General features: G+C 33.6%; 2 protein-coding genes across 2 annotated transcripts; one reads left to right on the top strand and one right to left on the bottom strand.

Moving 5' to 3' along the window:
• Positions 1-13,613: 13,613 nt before the first annotated feature.
• Positions 13,614-16,407, bottom strand: LOC112751130 (NADH dehydrogenase [ubiquinone] 1 beta subcomplex subunit 10-B). The gene is made up of 3 exons (XM_025800183.2): positions 15,836-16,407; positions 14,786-14,844; positions 13,614-13,855 (listed from the first exon to the last, which is right to left on the bottom strand). The coding sequence occupies exons 1-2, from the start codon at positions 16,122-16,124 to the stop codon at positions 14,813-14,815; spliced, it is 321 nt and encodes a 106-aa protein (XP_025655968.1). The 5' UTR covers positions 16,125-16,407; the 3' UTR covers positions 13,614-13,855; positions 14,786-14,812.
• A 2,019-nt stretch (positions 16,408-18,426) lies between these two features.
• LOC112749184 (uncharacterized) lies at positions 18,427-19,344 on the top strand. Its single transcript, XM_025797443.1, has one exon. The coding sequence runs from the start codon at positions 18,427-18,429 to the stop codon at positions 19,342-19,344; it is 918 nt and encodes a 305-aa protein (XP_025653228.1).
• Positions 19,345-20,310: the final 966 nt, after the last annotated feature.

Raw genomic sequence — 20,310 nt, 5'->3', positions numbered from 1 at the left:
CGACGACGCTGCTGGCAGGGCACCGACATCAGCACTTAGTCTGCTATCTCAGCAAGGAAAAGACGCGATGACAATTATCGGGATCCGTAGGGTTTAGGGATTTAATTTATTTTATATCTATTTCATTGTATTTTATTTCTTTAATTTTTTATTACATTCAGACCCTTGATATTTAATAAAATCATTAGTTGATATTTGGTATTTAGAATTTGTGCAATAATTTTGTAAAAATAATTTAATTTGACTATTAATTGTGGGTTAATTGTGCAAAAAATAAAATTACATACCGTTGGATTCACCGACCGAATAACCTGATGGTAAATGGGCACCACAAAATATAATATGGTCCCAAAAATGCCATCGAAAAATATCAAACAGTAACCAACCGCTTATTTTTGTCGTATTAATTGCAAAATTCACCGGTAATTAGTGTCGGACGAAATAATCCACCGGTAAATATTTTTCAGCACCGTTTATACTGTCACATGTATTCTGACGATAAATTCAATGGTAAACAAATTATTGGCGCCAGTAAATCCAACGGTACTCAACGATTTTCTTGTGGTGCGATAGAGTTAGAAGTTTAACTGAAGTTGAATTGGACATAATAAAATAGAATACATAACATTTTCGTCCATAAAAAATTTGGGTGCCGACAAAACTAACAATAGAAATACTAAATTGAAGCTATATCCATAAAAGATTAATTCTATCTGACAAAAGTATCCAATCGTTTTCTTTGTTGACTCTATTAAAAAACATATTAAATACCTAAATTACCCCTATAATCATCATCACTCTTTGAAACTCAGAAAATTAAACTACTATCTCTTCACCTTCTTCTATCACCACCTTTAACACCATAATTATCATCTTTCTCTTTGAGAATTTGCCAATAATCACCACCACTATCATCACCATCACTACCACCATTTCTTTTCACCTTTTGGTTACTCTTTTTTTAAAAAAGTAAAATCAAATAAAATTCTACGCTAATAATCATCATCAGTTTATCAATATTTTAATCAAGTTTGGGCAACAACAATAGTAGAAATTAAAGGCCACCGTCATCGGAGACTCAATTTGAATCATCGGCAGTTACCATAATCCATGGATTCGTCAAGTGCAACTAGGTCTTAACAATTTTGTCACTGAAAGGTTGGAAGGCTTTTAACTGCAGTATCTTTGTCTCTTTTAGTAGCTAAAAAAAATGGAAATAACAAGGAGATTAGTAAAGATTGGAGAAGTGCTTCAACGTTTGCTTAAATCTCTGGAGAGCTCAAATTCCATGTGAATTTGACGAACGTGAGTTCACCGAGTGCACGTTAACGACATCGAGAGTTGGAGGCTTCAACGAAAAATAAAAAGTAAAGAGAGAAAAAAAAAAAACGAATCTAGGAATGCAGAATAATAATAATAAAAAAGGAATATTCTTACCACTTGTGCTCTTCTCCTTCTTTATGCTATTGATGAGTGTAGTGAAACGTTGATGTTGTTCGTGAGATGTGTGAACAGTGCGATTGCAATTGAGGATGAGAATCTTCTAGAAGATATGCAACCTAGGAGCGCGGAGAAGACAAAGGTGATGGCACGACGCGAGCAAGACGAACTAAGGCAGAGCAAATCTAGAAGATGACAAAGATCTGGATGTGCAACAGTGCAAGAAGGGAGTGAAAAAGAGACAGCAGATGACAGAGGTCACAACACTGACAGTGGTATGGCAGGTGACAGAGGTTGCATATGAGATTTGCCAGCATAAGGTTAGGTTTTGGTTAAAAAAATAGGGTTTCAAGAGGTTGATGATAATAGATGAGTGATTTAGGAATTTAAAATGGTTTTAATAGAGTAAATAAAAAAAATTAACAACAGAATATTTTTGTCAAGCAAAATTAATATTTTATGGGTATCACGTTAATTTAATTTTTTTTTGTGATTGGTTTTGTCAGCTTCTAAATATTTCATGAGAAAAAATAATTATTTACTCTAATAAAATATATAATTTTTTTAAAAGAAGTAATTTTTTGTATTTTATTATTTTAAACTGGTTAACCAATTCTTTAACCAATTTTTTTTTTGACTAATTCATTATCAACCAATTTTTTATTTGAATTGAACCAGTCTGATAATCAGCTCCCAAGTAACCTAGTTAAACTAGTCAATTCAATTCGATTCTCAAAATGTTGATTAATGATACTTATATTCATATGTTTTTCTTATTAATCAGTAATCACATATTGATATTACCATTAATGCATAAAAGGAAAAATGATCCCTCTTGATATAAAAACACCCACAACATCTCTTATCCACCCCACAATCACATCATGCATTATCATTACGAGCCTATCTAAGTTAGGAGTGGCAATGAGTAGGATAGAATATGATTTGGACTCAATTCTAATCCTACTCACGAGTTGAGAACATGTCAATCCTATCTCTATCTGTTCTCAACTCGCAGATACCAGATCCTACCCACAAGTTAGCAAAAAGATGCAATATTATTATATAATCTAATGAGCATGCAAATTAAAAATTCAACACAAACAATACAATCATCCTACAAATAACATAATCATCAAATGTTCAATTCTACAAGAAAATATTTACTTAAATTAATTACACAAACACAAATAAAATTATTGTAAATCTATGAACATTCCATTTGCTGTAACAACACCATCACTAGTATATGATTTCATCATTATCATCATCATTTGCAGTTTGATAATCAGGTTTTTTACCTGAAAATAAAAAAATAAATTTATTTATTAATCAATTTATATATAAATTTAGCATTAACGTAAACAAATGAAAAAGTTGAACCATAAATAGTCTCCCACGGTATCTCTTTGACGATATGATAATCACAACCAGTTTTGATTATACATAAGAGCTCCCACGGTATCTTCATGAAAACTACCACGATGAGGAGCAATTACCCGACCACTTGTACTAAAAGAAGACTTAGAAGCAATACTCATAGGGATGAAAAGTATATCTCTCGCAATTCTTTGAAGGGTTGGAAACATATCCCCATTCACTTTTCACCAAGCTAAAATATCAGATTCGACACTCAAAGGATGAACATCTTCCTCTATATAATGATCAAATTCAGTCTGCACAAATAAACCCGTTTTCCTCCTGTTTTGTTTGATATACAACTGATAAGAAGCATCATCATCTTGCTTTGCATTCATCTGTAGTTCTTGTGTAGAATCTTCAAAGGCATTACTTGAATTAAATGCATTCTGTTAGTACTCATGAAGCAAGTCATAGCATATCTATTTGATCCTCTCAATCTTACTTGAGCATTCATCTTGATTTTGATACAACATTAAAAATTTATACTCAAAACTAGCAAGTTTATACCTAAGATCTAGAATGACAGTAACACCTATCATGCCATGAATTTCTTCCCAATACTTTTCAAAATTTATCCTCATACTACACGCTATATTACTAATTAGTGGAATCAAAGAAGCAGACCATTTTTTAAAGGCAACATTTATATCACATAATTTGTTAAAATAAATGTTTGCGTTATATTACAAAATAATTTTAATTTACCACAAATTTCTTTGCTCAAGTTTTCATTCCTCATTACTTGGTAAGCTTTTATTATTAGGATTTTTTGTCTTAATCGAGGAAATATATTTCTATACAATTATGCAGTCTCTAACATCACATAACTGGAGTTCTATCTAGTTAGACAATTAAGAGCTAATTTTTTCGTAAATGGAACATTTGACTTACTACACCAACTCACAAATATTTCATGTCTTTTACGAGTTGAAGTCTAATACACCACACTACCACAAATTTTTTTTCACACTTTCTTTAACCAAATTTAAACCATCTTTCACAATTAAGTTCAAGATATGAGCACAACAACGCATATGCAACATGGAATTCCCTAACAACAAATATTTTGAGTCTAAACTCCCCCAACAACTCATCAACCATAGCATCATTAATAGAATAAGAGGAAGTATAGGGAGCCAATGGAATATCTGTACAATGTGTATAATAGGGGTTTAGAGATGTTTGATTCAGTAGGATATCAGATGTTTATTATCCCTGGTACCCAGATGGTTATTCTGGATAGTATCGGTGTATTGTGTTTGAGAAATTAGTAGTATTTTATCTTGGATGTTCATTTTTTAACTCATATTCGGCCAAATAAATAGCACATTGTACAAATACTCCATTGGCTCCTTAGCGGGATTCATAGAATAATTATCCAATGTAATAATTGACAATTTTCTATCTATGTTTTACCCAACAAAATTTTTATTAATGCATTAGAGAGCACTTCAGTCATATGATGGGCAAGGACACAAGTAAAACTTAAAATCGTTAAAAAATATATTAATTATTATCATTACAAATATTAAAAGTCATATCAATTACTAGAAGTATATTTTTGAGCACTACCACAATATGCGCATTTGCAAAATCCATGAACTATCAATGCAGTGTACCGTAATAACCATGTATCTTTTTTCTTGGTTGGAAGTCCACATGTTGGTAGTAACTGCTACTCGACTATCATTTTTGTCCATTATCTTAGTCATGTCTAGCTTCTCCACCTTACACATTTCAAGAATGTCCTTCTTAATTGTGTTTCACTAGGAACCTTAAAGATTGGTTGCATTGATACATACCAATGTTCTGAAAATCGGACCGAACTGGCTGGTTCAATCGGATTAACTGGGAACCGGTCATCTGGCCGGTCCGGATGACTCTTAAAATCGTTCTACAAAAAACCGGTAGAAGAATCGGTCAAACCGGTGGTTAACCGGTGAACCGAACGAACCGGACGGATTTTTCAGAAGTCCGGTTTTGCCATCCTTATAGAAAACGGCGTCGTTTTTTTACGTTTGAAAAAAAAAAGTTCGAAAGGCCCATAACCCATCCAATCCCTTCGAGCCTAACGCCTCTCTCTCCCCTTCCAACCCTAATTTCCTCAATGAGCTGAAGGTTGAAGCCAGCAGGAACGCCTCCACTCCACCGTCCTTACCACTATCGGCACCGGCAGTGGCCACCAGTCGTTGCCACCATCACCACTCGAAGCTTCTGTCACCATCGTTGTCGTCGGGTGGTCCGTTTGAAGCTTCTGTCGCCGTTGTCGTCGGAAGGTCGGGGCATAGCTTCTGTCGTCAGCCGCCTCTGTCCTGCCGAGCATCTCTATGCCACTTTAGGTTGTCTCTGCTTTCTCTACCTCAGTGAGCTTCTTAGTGTTTTAATTTGATAAACTCATAATGATATGAATTGCTGGCTTGCTGGAGTTGCTACAGAGTTTTTCAGTTTTTCAATTAATATTTTTTATTCTATTAATTATATGAATCACTGAGTTGCTGCAGAGTTCTTTATTTTTTCAATTAATTTTTTATTCTGTTTATTCTGCTACAGAATTGCTGTAACACTGAATGCTGAATAGAATTTCAAAACTATTTTTTAGAACATTACTTCTGTCTCCATGATGTGCCGAATATTTGGCACATACCCTTACTATTGAAAGTAATTCTAACATTATTTTCTGTTTCGTTCTTTAGTTTATGAAGGAACTTGAATTTTTCTTTTGAATTTATTTTCTGTTAATGGCTGAAAACTAGTGATCTTATTGTGGAATTCTATATTCTGTAATGTATTCTTCTAATAATCCTCCTAATTTTGATATAATTTCAGATCCTGGATTTTGAATGATGAATTGAATTTTGGTATAATTTTATAATGCTGAACAGAATTGATATAATTTTGGATTTTGAATTGCTGTAATTCTGAATTTTGCTGCAATTGCTGTAATGGCTGAGGTTTTATTTTACTGTAATTGCTGTAGTGGCTGAAACATGAAGTTAGGTTTTAAGGGGGCAGGGGATAGTTTGTTTTACACACCTTGAAAAATTGTTGCTGTTGAGATTGGTTCATAGCTATTTCTAATTAGTAATTTGACATTAATTGAGTAAGTTGTCTAATTAAGTAATTATTGATATTATTATTGATTGTTGGTGATTGTTGATTGAATATGGATATAGTATTTATGCCATAATTTCTTTTAGTTATAAATTGTGATTTTTGAATTTGAATGTAGAATTTTAATGATGAGATGAGATATAGTTTAGTTAGTGGGTAGGTTATGAAATTTTAAATTTTATTATTATATGAATGATTGAATTTAAATTTTAAAAGATTTATATTATATTTTTAATAATTTTATTTTATATTTAACAAAACTGGTTCGACTACGGTTGGACCATTGAACCAGTAACTTGACCGGTTCAATGATCAGTTCGGTTCTCGCAACCTTGATACATACACTTTCTTCATTCCAACATGTTCCACAAATGATAAAGGGTACTCGTGCATACAAATGGTCTTGGCAATACACTTCCTTGTGTAAGATGAATTAAATATAAAAGTATTTGCACCACTCCTTGCATGTTTAGACAACGAGTCAGCAATTGTTGATTGCTTAGATTGATAATTTAGTCTGCTTACAGTAATGAAGCGCATAATTCTTCAAATTTGTAGTCTCATTTCTTGGATTTACTCTAAGAACAAATTTGTAATGGTTGTATTTTGCCTTCCATTCTTTTCCCTCTTGATATCGACTAAAGTGTTACCAATAAACACTCTTCAAGCTAGGTTTGTTGTTATTTTCAATCGAAGTGGATTTATCTGGGACAAAATTAGTTATTGCTTTCACCGGGGTTTCTTGCTTTTGTTCTTGTGTAATCACATCTTTTGCCACCACATCCATATTGGTACTTTTCATTTGGAAGTGAATTTTCTCATAATAAACATATATCAATGCAAATCAAACCAAACACTAAAAAGCTATTAGTTGCATCAAATATTAATAATGTAACATGTTCAAATACACTTTGTGCAAATAAAAATCACCCAATCAGCATAAGCAATAATAATAATCACAATCATAACACAACATAATTTCATGTATTGGTAAATAATTAAGGAAAAATCCAAAAAGAAACTCAAACAATAATAATAAGCAATACAACATAATTCAGTAGGAATGAAGACTTTAACGATTATTTGAACTAGTTTCAAAGGCTTGATGGACATTTGGGAGTGAATTTGGCTTATCCTTTGAATTGAATCAAAGTAGTGCCGAGTACTTCGACTAAAGGGGGGAGGGCAGCTTTTATGACAGTTTCAAACCTTGGCGACGACGGAGCACGGCGAGCATGGCGCTAAATAGAGCATGCGAGCACAGTGACCACGGAACACGGCTAGCACGGCACTGAATGGAGCACGCAAACATGGCGACCATGGTGCTGAATGCGAGGACGAGCATGGAGCACCGGCAAGGGGAGTAGCCGAAGAGGGGAGCACCGGCAAGGGGAGTAGCCGAAGAGGGGAGCACCGGAGCAGGGAGCACAAATTTTCAGCGGAGAGACGCAGAAAGATTGAGAGGAGAGATTAGGGCTAGCTACTAGATAGGGGTGATATGAGTAAAGAGATTAGGGTTGTGTTATAATTGGATATTTATGTATGAATGAATACAATTAGCTTTTATATAAACAAAAGCATCAAATTACCAAATGCTAACCTTGGCTCAGTAGTTAATTTTTTTTACATGAAAGTAAAAGTCATTGGTTCAACACTCACTACATATTTTTATATAACATTACATATACATAAATAGGGTGCGGGTTGCTTGAGTAGAGTTAAGACTCAATGCACACCTCTACCCAATCCGCACTCAATCCTACCCACAGCAAGTCGGATTGGCAACTCTACCTGACTGAGTTGGGTTAAGTTGGATATCTGCGAATAAGGTATATGTTGTTACCCCTATCTAAGATCATATATTAAATATATTTAGTTAATACAACAATTGAGTTAGAATTAGTTTTGTTAAGATAATATGATGACAAATAACTTTTTTTGATATACAAAGGGACTAAAAGCCCAAAAAACCAAAAACACACCACTGAGGAATCATCCTAGGAAACTTTACTCCAGAGACATCTACCATTAGAATAGCAGAGAGTAGGGCTGAAAGTGAGTCGAGTTGAGTCGAGTTAGACCAAGTTCAAGTTCGCCTCACGAAAATTAAGCTTAGCTCACGACTCGACTCATTAACAATTGAGCCTATTTCGTAAGCTCAACGAAAACTCACGAGCTGGTTTGAGCTCACAAACTGGTTCAAATAATAGGAACATAATCTATAATTTTATATTAATAAATTATAACTTATATATATATTAAAAAATATTTAAAAAGATTAATTTTATATATTGTATATCTATCAATTATAAATTTTTTATTCATGTCCTACATTAAAATTATAAGGGTTTTTAAAGAAGACCAATTTTACAATTTTTTCTAATTTTTTCCAATTTTTTGAATAACCATCCAATTTCTGAATACGTTCTAGCTAAACAAAAAAAAAAATGTTGAAAAGGAAGGTTAAAAAAATTGAAAAGAAAAACCAAAATGAAAGGGAAAAAAAAAATCATGGAAACGTGTTCAACGTGGTTTTGTTGCATCATGTGTGCAACGTCGCTTTGAATAGAAATATCAACCATGAAGAAACCCAAGTTGGTTATTCTCTCAAAAGACAAACCAAGAAACCATAACAAATATAAATTTTATGGTTAAAATGGTTAAGGAAATAGACTTTGAAGTCTAAGCCTTGAATCAAGACATAACTATAGAATTGACCAAGATTTACAAGTCACTAATGCAAGTAATGTGATGATATTGGTTAATTATAAAATTGGGTGTGTTTTAATTAAAAACTCTTATAATTTGCAAAAATAATTTTATTATCGTTGAATGATTTGATTTTTTAAACTTAAGTTAAGGAAACACATAATGTTAATTATAATGATTCAATTTAATTTTTTTAATAACTATTAAATATATCATAAAGAATAAGTAACATCTTATTTACAAGGGGGTTTGTTAGAAATCATGTAAAAATATATAACACATCATTCACATTTCATAAAATATTTACTATGTTGCTTTCGCACAACTTGTATTGATATATCACAACGAAATATAATCTAAAGCAACCATATATGTTGATATAATCTCATATTCTCATCTAACTAAGAAAACTAAATCAATTACAAATGTATAAATATATCGTTCACATCATTTTCCTAAAACTAATTTCTCATATTTTATGCACACAATTTATATTCATAACAACTAAATATATTATGGTAGAAACCAATCATATATATTTTATTGATAGTCTAATATAATATCATCTAACTAGACCACGATTATATTTCATCATCAGCGTTGAATCTAATAAATCTAACGAAAATCGCTAACAAAAAAAAAAAAAAAAACAAACATTTATATATAATTGTCTTCATATAAAGTTGATACTTAAAAATCGTTAAACGATGATTTAATTAAATTTATCAAATTATCTAATAATTCTTAAATATCAATTTCACATAAAGATAAATTACACGTAAATTTCCACTAAACAAAAAATATTTGATTAAATTTGTTAAAAAATATTAAAAAGTCATTAGAATTTATTATTTTTGAGTTAATCATTAATATTTAAAAATATAGAATAAAATATATTATTAAATTATTAGACTAAAAAAATTAAATTAATAATTAAATTATAGCAAAAAATAATAAATTTTAAGAACCTCCTACTCCTAATATCTGTTGTTATTTAATTGGTTCAATCAATGTGGATTATCCATCACATATTTCACCGGCTCTCTTGAATGGTAGTAAATCATAGGATGTAACTGAAATTTGAAGTAAAGTAGTAGGAAAAAAACAAGAAGGCGACAACATTGATCTGAAAGGGAATCCGATTCGGAATCCGATATTAATGGTGATGGACAAATACAAGAATTCAAAGGCTGCTGAGCCTATTCATTGGAACTCAACTACATATCGTCATGTCACAAGAGGCATGACTTTAGGATTATATCAAAACGAGTTTTCTTGTCCAACAGGTACAACTAATTTTGGACATTGAAGTTTTCTTGTTCGAATGCATGAAGCTGATTTTGTCCTTCATCTATCAAATTTAAGCAAAGTTATAAATATATGTCAAATAGAGAAATGGTATAGCATGTTTGCTTAACTGTTTGCTTGTCATTTTGTATTGCCAAGTTCAAAGAGGCAAAAGAAAAAGTTTTGTTCAACTCTCTTTATCTTTTTGGATCAGCCATCTCGTGGGAATCCTTTGGGTACTTGCTCAATCTCTAGGTTTTTGGAATTAATATATATATATAAATAATGAGGAGTGCTACGGGCTAACAGAATTTGTGATGTTTAGCCATCAATTAGCCATCATCAATATTTTTAATGGTGTGAGATGGCATCTAATGGGGAAATGGATTCTCTCAAGTTTTTTCAACACTTGACAAAATTCAGTGCAATCTCTCACCTTTGATTTTAATAGTGGGACCAGAAATAAATAAGAGAGAGAATGTGGTGAATGGTTAGATTAAACACTGCACACCATCCAGTTTTTTATTCACTGGAGAGGATCCACTCCCATCTAATGGTATAGAATTAATTATTTTCTTTTTGATAGTTAAGTGCTGGCCAAATTTCAATAAAAGTGCTGTCTCCTAGACTTTCTTATAAATAATTATCTAAATCAATTCTTGAAAATTTTTAATATCGACATTTTACTTCTATCTCTAAGCATTGTAATATATATATATATATATATATATATATATATATATATATATATATATATATATAATGTTTGATTAAATATTTAATTATTTTTTATATTATAAAAAAATATAAGAAATATATACACACAAAATGTTCCAAACATTATTTATTTTAATTATTTATCACTAGAACAAACAGGGTGCAACTTTTTTTCCTTTATAATTTTAAAAGCGTATTTAGGATAAATGCATACTCACCTATTCTAAGTGTCATAAATATATTTAAGGGGAATGTTAGGGAACAATGAAAATTTTAAACAACATGAACAACCACCAATCAAATGAAAATACACTACACTCTAATTTAATGTTACTAATTAAATTTATTCTTTTAATCTTATTAATTCACATTGTTTACACATTGTTTAAAATTCTTGTTTGTTACCTATACTTTTCTTCAATGGGCCTTAATTCTAACTTCTAAGAGTGATGGTGATAAAATAAAAACAACAATATACTAAATAAGTAAATATATTAAAGTAATCTAATAGTAATATTATAGTATGCATGAAGTGTTTCTAAGTTTAAATTATTTAAAATTACGTTTTCAAATGAGTGCTTGTGTTTGAGTATGAGGCTCCCTATCGGCTCCTTAGTTCTTTTAGGTTTGGTCAATGCAAGGAGTCAGGATTACACAGGGACAGATACATTTATAGAATTGTAGGGATAAGTGTCCTGCTAAAATTTAAAAATATTCTAAATAGTATATAAAAATTATGTATAATTATCTCCTTTGTGTTATTAAATTTGATTCTACCATGTTATTTTATTTTATGTTATATATATTTTGATTTTATTGTTAAATTTTTTTGGATTTGTCTTCCATTATGCTGATAGACTACCTTGTAAAATATTATTGGAGTAAAATAATAATTAAGTCCTTAAAAATTTTGATTTTGGATTAATTAGTCTCTAAAAAAACAGAAATATTTGATAACCAACAAATATTAGCCAAAAACAGTTAGAATTTATCTTATTTAGCCTTCATTAATGGTTGTAGCAATTAATAAATATTAAATAAGTCAAGTTCTGACTATTTTTTTTTTGTCTCCTTAGTATTACTGAAAAAAAAAATCAATTTGGTCTTCTAAGATAGCAAACGATAGACACACGATATCCTTCTATCAATTCATCAAATAAAACTTAATGGTGATACTTATATGTATTGTTAATTACTCTCACTCTCTATCTATGAAAGATAGTTATGTAAATAACAATTTTGGAACGAAATTTCACTTATTTTGATAGAATTTGTAATAAATAGATAACAGTTGATAAAGTGTATATGAAAACTCAAAAAATAATAAATGTTTCACTGGCCAAAACTACATGATTTTTCTACGACAATAATGAGACATGCACCATTGTAAATAATATGCACAATTTGGTTTTGTTTCGCATTATTCATTAAAATGACACACATGTCCACCGTTTGCTATTTTAGATAACCTAATTGATACTCTTTTTTTGTTTTAAGGACTAATTAGTCTAAGATCAACATCTTGAAAGATCAAGGATCTAATTGTTACTTTACTCGTATTGTTATTTTTGTTGCATCGTGAAGGAACAAAGTTTCTGCTGCAAAAAGTGAACAGTGTGAAGCGTGCACCAATGTCGAGAATCCAAGTAACAGCACACAAGTAGAACCTTTTATCCATAGGAGTATTTGTTTATTGTTTAAGAAGCAAGGAATGACCATTTTGCTCTTCATATATATATATATATAGATATGCTTCACTATTCAAAGATCAAGAAGGAGGAGCAAACGTCTAGTAGTGAATGCGGTTAAGAAGAAGGAGCTCCTTTCAATCCAATACGAAGGGCCAAGGAGAGGCAAAGAGCTGTCATCTCATGCATTCGGCTACCCTTAACGTTCTTATTTTAAGGTGTTAAGTTTCGCCAGATGCATGACATGAGAGCAACTCAATCCGCCTGCTTAGCTCATCCATTGGATTGAAGGGAGCTCCAATTTTCACTTCTTTTCTTTTGTTACCTTTTTTCCTTTGCAGTTGCAGATCATGTTTTCTTTCGTAGAATTTTTTCAAAGCAGCATGTTTCACAGTTTGTCTCTTCCATTCTTGATATCAAACAAGCCCTACTTACTTTCTTCTTGATCATGCATGTTTTCAGGTTTTCGAGTTATGCCAATTAAGGGAAAAGAGAACATCATTCAGCTTACCCAAGAGAAGAGATCTTTCAGAAAGAGACATGATCATCTTATTGTTTAGCTTCTTCACTCACTCAACCTTGTATTATTTCAAGAGGAAAATAAACATTTGCTGCTGCTGTATTGTTGAATTTATTTATATTCTTTACAGCATTGATACTGTTAATCTTTTTTTCTTTCTTTTTTTGACTGTCAATCTTCGTGCTGTTTCCATTGAAATTATTAGAAACAAACAAAGTAATATTTAGTTTTAATGATCAATGTGAGAACAGATTTAAGAGAAGTTCCTTCACAATCGTTTCTAATGTTATTTATGATATGTATACAATGGTAATCTTGAACGAGGCTCACATTAACTTAACCTCCTTCGAATCTAAAATTTTTTTATCTTTCTTTAGTGTTATTTCCTCTACTTGGCTCAATAGTCGATAACAAAATTTCAGAGTAACGGCTTAATTCAGTCTTTCATTGATTTCAATTCAAAGTGCATAATTGGTATATACCTCTTAGAAACAGTTTCCTCTACATTTTGGATTCACATGCAACAGCACCACCATTAGCATCATTGAAGAATTCAAAATGTCATGGTGTTCAATATCATGATTCATGTATATACGCATGGAACAACTCAAGGGAAAAATTAAGGAGTAAAAAGTCACATTGAAGTCTTTGTTGAGTATTAGTAATGGACCATACCATAGAACACATAGAAATCGTATTATTATTAATGCACCCTGAGATCACACAAGAAGAAACTAGAGAAATTTATTTTATAATCTGATGTACCAAATTTGTTTACATTTTTGCATGCTAAGAAGCAAAGAGCCTACTAAAGCCAAGGGAAAATAGGCCAGGCCAGGCCAAAATAGAGTTGTAGTTCACAGGAATTATGAGTAAGGAAAAAAGAACACAAGAACTCCAACATAGGCACTTCTCCTTGTATTTGATTTCAGCAATATGATCAGTTTGGTAATCAATCTCCCTGCAAAAGAACCAAAAATCAATTTTTGTTCACATCCGCAAAATCATGTTAAAAATGATAGATTCTTTGGAAATGAGATCACAATGATATTTGAGTTCATAACCTATAGTTAAAGGACATGCAAATATTACTAGTGCCTTTTGAAATAAATACAATTAAGGCAACAAATTCCAAAAGAACTATGTTTATAAGATTCTTTATTTGGTCAAAGAGGCTTCATTATGCAGAAGTTTCAACTTTCTGGCTTCTCAACCACATTGAAAAATATGTCAAAAGAACAAAACAACGTGTGCTTCTAATTAAAAAACCCATCAAATTAAAGCAATCAAACGTTCCCCACCAAATATACCAAATAACACCAATTATTTGTCATTATCAAGTTATGAAGTTGCAGTGGGGCAAAAATCCAAACTTAGTGGATGCTCAATATAATGTTTTCCTTACTATCAACACCAATTCATTTTAAGCTATAAATATATAATTTCTCACAACTTAACTCAACAGTAATCCACCTTACTACTGTCACACCAGTCACCTGCATCAATTTTCTCTTAAATAAATTTTAGAAATTAGAGAATCTAAATTGAGAGGTCTTTGGTGACAACGATCAAACCATAGCCCCTCATGAAAGTTGATCTTTATATTCTTGTGCACGTCAAATCGTAAATGATGTGTAGTTACTCTCTCAACCAAAGTTTGGGATGTGCTCAATCACAAGTTGTTATTGAGCATCCCAAACTTCAAATAAGCAAATCAAATTCTTTAAAAGTCGGAAACATAACTGACTAGTAACAACATAAAGGGATTTCTACTCAGCATTGGCATTTTCCGTCATTGATACAATTATTTCCTTCTCTACGATTTGCCTAATAATATTTTTACATATATAGACAAGTAAATAAGAGAAACAGAAATGAAGTTTGAAATTACCTTTTATTTATCCACAGGACAGTCTAGTCATTCAGACTCAACAGCCTCAGGTTTTGGACCTAGTTCAGAAAATAAAACAAAGCAAAAGGAATCATCACAAAAAGCACCATAGGGCAGAGTAGAAGACAATTAATTGTAACTGAAAGGATTAACCACAAAGCATATTGTTCCAGATCTTTCCAGCTATAACATTATAGGGTGAGTTTTAATTTGATTCTTCTACATTATGTTAGTCGAAAATAAGAAAAAGAAAATACGCGTATTCATTTCTTTTCCATTTCCATATTTATCAGAATATAATACTATGTACCATCCATCAAATATGGGATACAAAATACCCAAAACATACCATTTCATCTATCAGCTACAAACAATCACAACTTGAGATAAATCGCATACACACTACTTGATAACTCTATTCCATTGACCATGAAAAAAATGTGTTAAGTGCCTTTTCTTTTCCAAATTTATTTCAGCAGATAAGCAGAATCAGATAAAATTGGATTGGTTATCCATTAACCAAAGAAATATTGGAATTAATCCAGTCACTTACTATCCCATCTTTCCTCCATCATGAAAATGAAACCTTTACAAACAACAATAAAAAGAGGACCGAATTCGAATATAAAAATCAAACAAGCATGAGAAATGAAATAATCAAGAGACACAAGCTCAAAAATGAGCAACAAAAAGGCACAACTAGGCATATATTACACACGCACCACTTAACAATTCACAAAACCCCTTGTGTATTAAACAAGAGAAGCCCAAATTAACTTCCATGAATGTCAAATATCCAATTCCTCAAAGCAAGTTTCTCTTGCACGAATTCCAAGACCCCAAACCCCCAATACACCCTTTGGCAAACGAACAACCCGGATACCTCGGCAGAAATTACGTTCATCGCATTCAATAATTGGCAAAACCCCGTGCATATTGATAATGAGAAATCACTAATAACGAGCAAGTCTTAACGTAATTTTGAATTCAGGACCCTATAATCAATGACCTAAACAAAGAGAAAGGTAGAAGGGGGAAGGGAAAGGGTACCGTGGAGAGAAGGGTGGCGACCGTCCTTGCCCCAACCAATGCCGCGGGTGGAATCAAGGTACTGCTGAACGAGGTGGCGGCATTTCTGAAGGTGGTTAACGCCTTCGATGCGGTAGCACCATCGCAGCTTCTCCCTGATGATCTTAGCCTTCTCGATCTGGATCCACTTCTCTCTGACAATGTGCTCCCTCATCTCCAAGAAAGCCACCGGATCCTTGTACGGATTCTCCGGGTCGAAGTCGTCCGGCGGCGACTCATCGAACTCCACGTACCCCTTCTTTCTTCCCATTCTTCTTTCCTTTCTGCTTGCTTCCTCTGTTCTCACTGATGCTGCTTCACTTCTTGTCTTCGTCGTCGGTACTGGGGTTTCTTCTTTTCCTTCTAGCTTTTCATTTTGTTGGGCTCAGATTCTTCGCCTCTGCGTCTAAAGGCCCATTTTGTTTCCTGGAAAGAAATTAAAAAAACTATTTCGTCCCATTAAATAATTGTTAGAGTTTAACAATTCATTAGTTTAAATTCGTGACGAATTAGTATTTATCAGTTTAAAAGATACCAAAAAAAATTATGTCTCTAATTAAATTACCGAATAATTTGCCTTGCTGCTAAGATTACTATTAGGTATTTTTTGTTATATTCTACTTGAGTTAAAGATTAAATTGATCTCTAAAATTTAATTCGGGCTTTAATTTAATCATTAAAATTTTAATTTATTCAATTTAACTCATGTTAGGGAGTTATACTAGAGTCTCTAACAATTATCTAACACAGCAATTAAAATTTTATACCTCAATTTTATCCCTAAAAAATTTTTAAACCTTAATTGTCAATTGCTGAAAGTTTGATAGACTAAATTCAGTCTACTTGAAAGTGATGTAGTAACTGTTACGAAAATTCTTTTAATTAATTTTTATTTTGTTTATTCAAGAAAATTTATCAATCTTTTTAATTTAAATAAAAATATTAAAATTTTTAATTTATTTAATAATATAAAAATTATATTTTTATGTATTATATCTCAATTATATTTTTCATATATAGGTATTGTTCATATTTCGGCCTAAAATTATAAAATCAGACCTAAAAAGAGTAAAGGTCCACCTAATCAAGGTGGCCTCCTCCACTACTACCCAACCTCATAGAGATCGGGCGCCACAAAGACAGTTCAACCATACTTATCCGAATCAGTAACTACTCTCCCAAGATATATCCCACTTATCTAGAAGGAAGATCTCAACAAACTCCCTAGAAAAAGGGAACAATTACCCACCAATAAAGGTGAAATTACTCTAAAAAGTGATTATCTACTCTACTATAAATACATTGACACTCTCAGGTATACTCAAAACCCAATCTCCTAAAAACCTGCCTAAAGTCTTTTCTAACTTAAACATTGGAGTCTCTTGTAAGTACCACCCCCACCTCCTCACGAGAATTCGGACGACGGCACTTTGACACCAGCATAAGTCGGACACTGCCTCAGAAGGAGTCTGGACCTCACGTTCATGCCCAAATACAACCCAGTTTCAGGTAACCCTCAAAATATTGGTACCATTGTCGGAGACCTGGAAGTCTACACCTACATATGACGGACAGTCAATTTGAAGACGGCCATACAGCATCCGAGTCGAAACCAGAGCCTCACAACGACGACCTAACACTTACATTGCCTCCACCACAGGAAAGAACAACTGCACCCCACCCCATGGGGAAGGAACGTCAGCAAACCCCCATCCGCGACAGATTAACTCAGAAGTCCACCCACCCGAGGACGAAGGACCTCCACATACATCCGACGGAAATATTAGGGTTGGTATATGGACATCACAGCCGATTGGAGCAGGTCGAGCAGGAGGTTGAACAACAACGAGAAGCAGAAAGAGAACTATAAAAAGAAGTACGACGATGAAGAGAGCTAGAGGAAAAGCTTTCTAAGTTAGAAGCCGATCTCCGAAATCGAAGCACTCGAACAAATCGAGAAGAAAGTTCTTTTGGAAGAAAAGATCCATTCGTCTAAGAGATCATGCGGGCTAGGGTTCCTAGGAACTTCAAAACTCCTGACATGGATCTCTATGACGGAACGATTGACCTAAGATACCACTTAAGCAACTTTAAAAGTTGAATGTACCTAGCCGACGTGTCCGATGCGACTCGCTGCAAGGCCTTCCCGACAACACTAATCAATACTGTAATGAAGTGGTTCGACAACTTGCCTCCCAGGTCGGTGACTTGCTTCGACGACCTGACAAGGAAGTTTTTCACCCGATTTTCAATTCAGAAAGATAAAGTCAAACATGCTCCTAGTCTCTTGGGCGTCAAACAAGAAGCTGAGGAAACGCTCCGAGATTACATGGAAAGATTCAATCAACAAGGTGTGCTTAGAGATACAAAACTTGCCTCCTGAAGTAGTGATAATGGAGTTGGTCAATGGCCTTAGAGAAAGGCCGTTTTCCCAATCTATATCCAAGCAACACCCGACTTTCTTGTACGAAGTATAAGAGCGGGCAGAGAAATATATCAACATGGAAAAAAATTTCTGACTTAGAGAACCTGCCCCAAGGCCGAACCCGTCCTACCAAGTTTGGGACAAGGAGATGGAGGCTAAGAAAAAGGAGGAGTACAATTCGGAAAAACCTCGAAGATACCACAATTACACCCCACTCCGAGTTTCTCTAGTCGATGTTTACAGGGAGATTTGTCATACTGAAAAGCTTCCACCTCCTCGCCCCATTAAGCACAAAAAGGCTGGAAGTCAGACAGAATATTTTGAGTACCACAAGCTATATAGGTATTCTACTAATGACTGTTATGGATTAAAGAATGTCATAGAAAAAATGGACAGAGAAGGTCGGCTAGAAAGGTACCTAGCTGATAGGTCGGACGACAAAAGAAAAAGAAAAAAAGATGGTGATGATAGAGGACAGCAAGAGCGACCTCCACAAACTCCTGAGAGGCACATACACATGATAAATAGAGGATTTGCAGGAGGGGGAGTCACTAAGTCCTCACGAAAAAGACATCTCAAAGAAGTGTATCAAGTCAGGGAAGATAGTAGAACTCTTGACTTGCCAACAATCTCATTCACCAAAGAATACACACAAGGGGTGACACCTGGTCATGACGAACTTGTAGTAATCATAATGATTCTTGCTAATGCAAACCTCCACAGAACGTTGGTGGATCAGGAGAGTTCAGCCGACATACTATTTAAGCCCGCTTTCGATAAGCTCATGTTAGAAGAGAAAAATATAAAGGCTTATCCCGATAACCTTTTCGGGTTAGGAGATATGCCGATCCGACCTTTGGGATTTATCTCATTATATACCACTCTTGGTAAAGGCACGAAGTCAAGAACTTTAAACATCGACTACATCGTGGTCGACGTCATGTCTGCTTACAACACCTTGTTAGGTCAGACCACCTTAAACCAGCTAGTTACTATTGTCTCCACACCTCACCTATGTATGAAATTCCCAATAACAGAAGGAATTGTCACGATAAAAGGAGACTAGAAATTAGCAAGAAAGTGCTACAATGAAAGTCTCAACTTAAGAGGCAGCACACATAGTAAAGACAATACCAGTGAGCTCAGAGGTATCCAAGTTTGGGAAGAGCTACGTCCCCAACCTGAAGGAAAAATAAAAAAGGTACAAATCGGAGATCAGGCAGAAAAGACAACAAGCATAGGAGCCAACCTAGAAGAAAGTCTGAAAGTACAACTCGTTGATCTCTTACAAAGGAATTTTGACCTGTTTGCCTGGAAAACTTCCGACATGCCTGGGATAGATCCCGACCTCATGTCTCACAAGCTCGCTGTCTATCCAGGATCCCAACCCGTTCAGCAAAAACTCCATAAGCTTAGTCCTAAAAGAAGGCGGGTCATGGAGGAATAGGTACAAGCTTTACTAGAAGCTGGGTTTATAAGGGAGGCAAAGTATCCTTTGTGGTTGGCTAATGTGGTTCTTGTCAAAAAGCAAAATAGAAAATAGAGAATGTGTGTGGATTACACTAACCTCAATAAAGCTTGTCCCAAGGATCCATACCCTCTCCTCAGCATTAACGCCCTGGTCGACTCAGCTTCAGGGTATAGATACTTATCTTTCATGGACGCATACTCGTGATACAATCAAATTCCGATGTATAGACCGGATTAAGAAAATACCACTTTCATTATCCCAAAAGCTAATTATTGTTATGTAGTAATTCCTTTTGGATTGAAGAACGTTGAAGCTACATACCAATGATTGATGAATAAGGTGTTTTCCTCTCACCTTGGAAAACTCATGGAGGAATATGTGGACGATATGCTCGTCAAAATCAGGGACGACCTTGCTCTTTTGTCCGACTTTTCTGAGCTATTTTCCACAATAAGGAAGTACGAGATGAGATTGAATCCTTCAAAGTACACTTTCGCAGTAGAGGCTGGAAAGTTATTAGGCTTCATGCTTACTCAAAGGGGAATTGAAGCTAATCCAGAC

Source organism: Arachis hypogaea, chromosome 15 (genome assembly GCF_003086295.3).
Source record: "Arachis hypogaea cultivar Tifrunner chromosome 15, arahy.Tifrunner.gnm2.J5K5, whole genome shotgun sequence".
NCBI lineage: Eukaryota > Viridiplantae > Streptophyta > Magnoliopsida > Fabales > Fabaceae > Arachis > Arachis hypogaea.
Note: the sequence above shows the minus strand (reverse complement) of the source record. Positions and strands in the feature narration are given on the sequence as shown.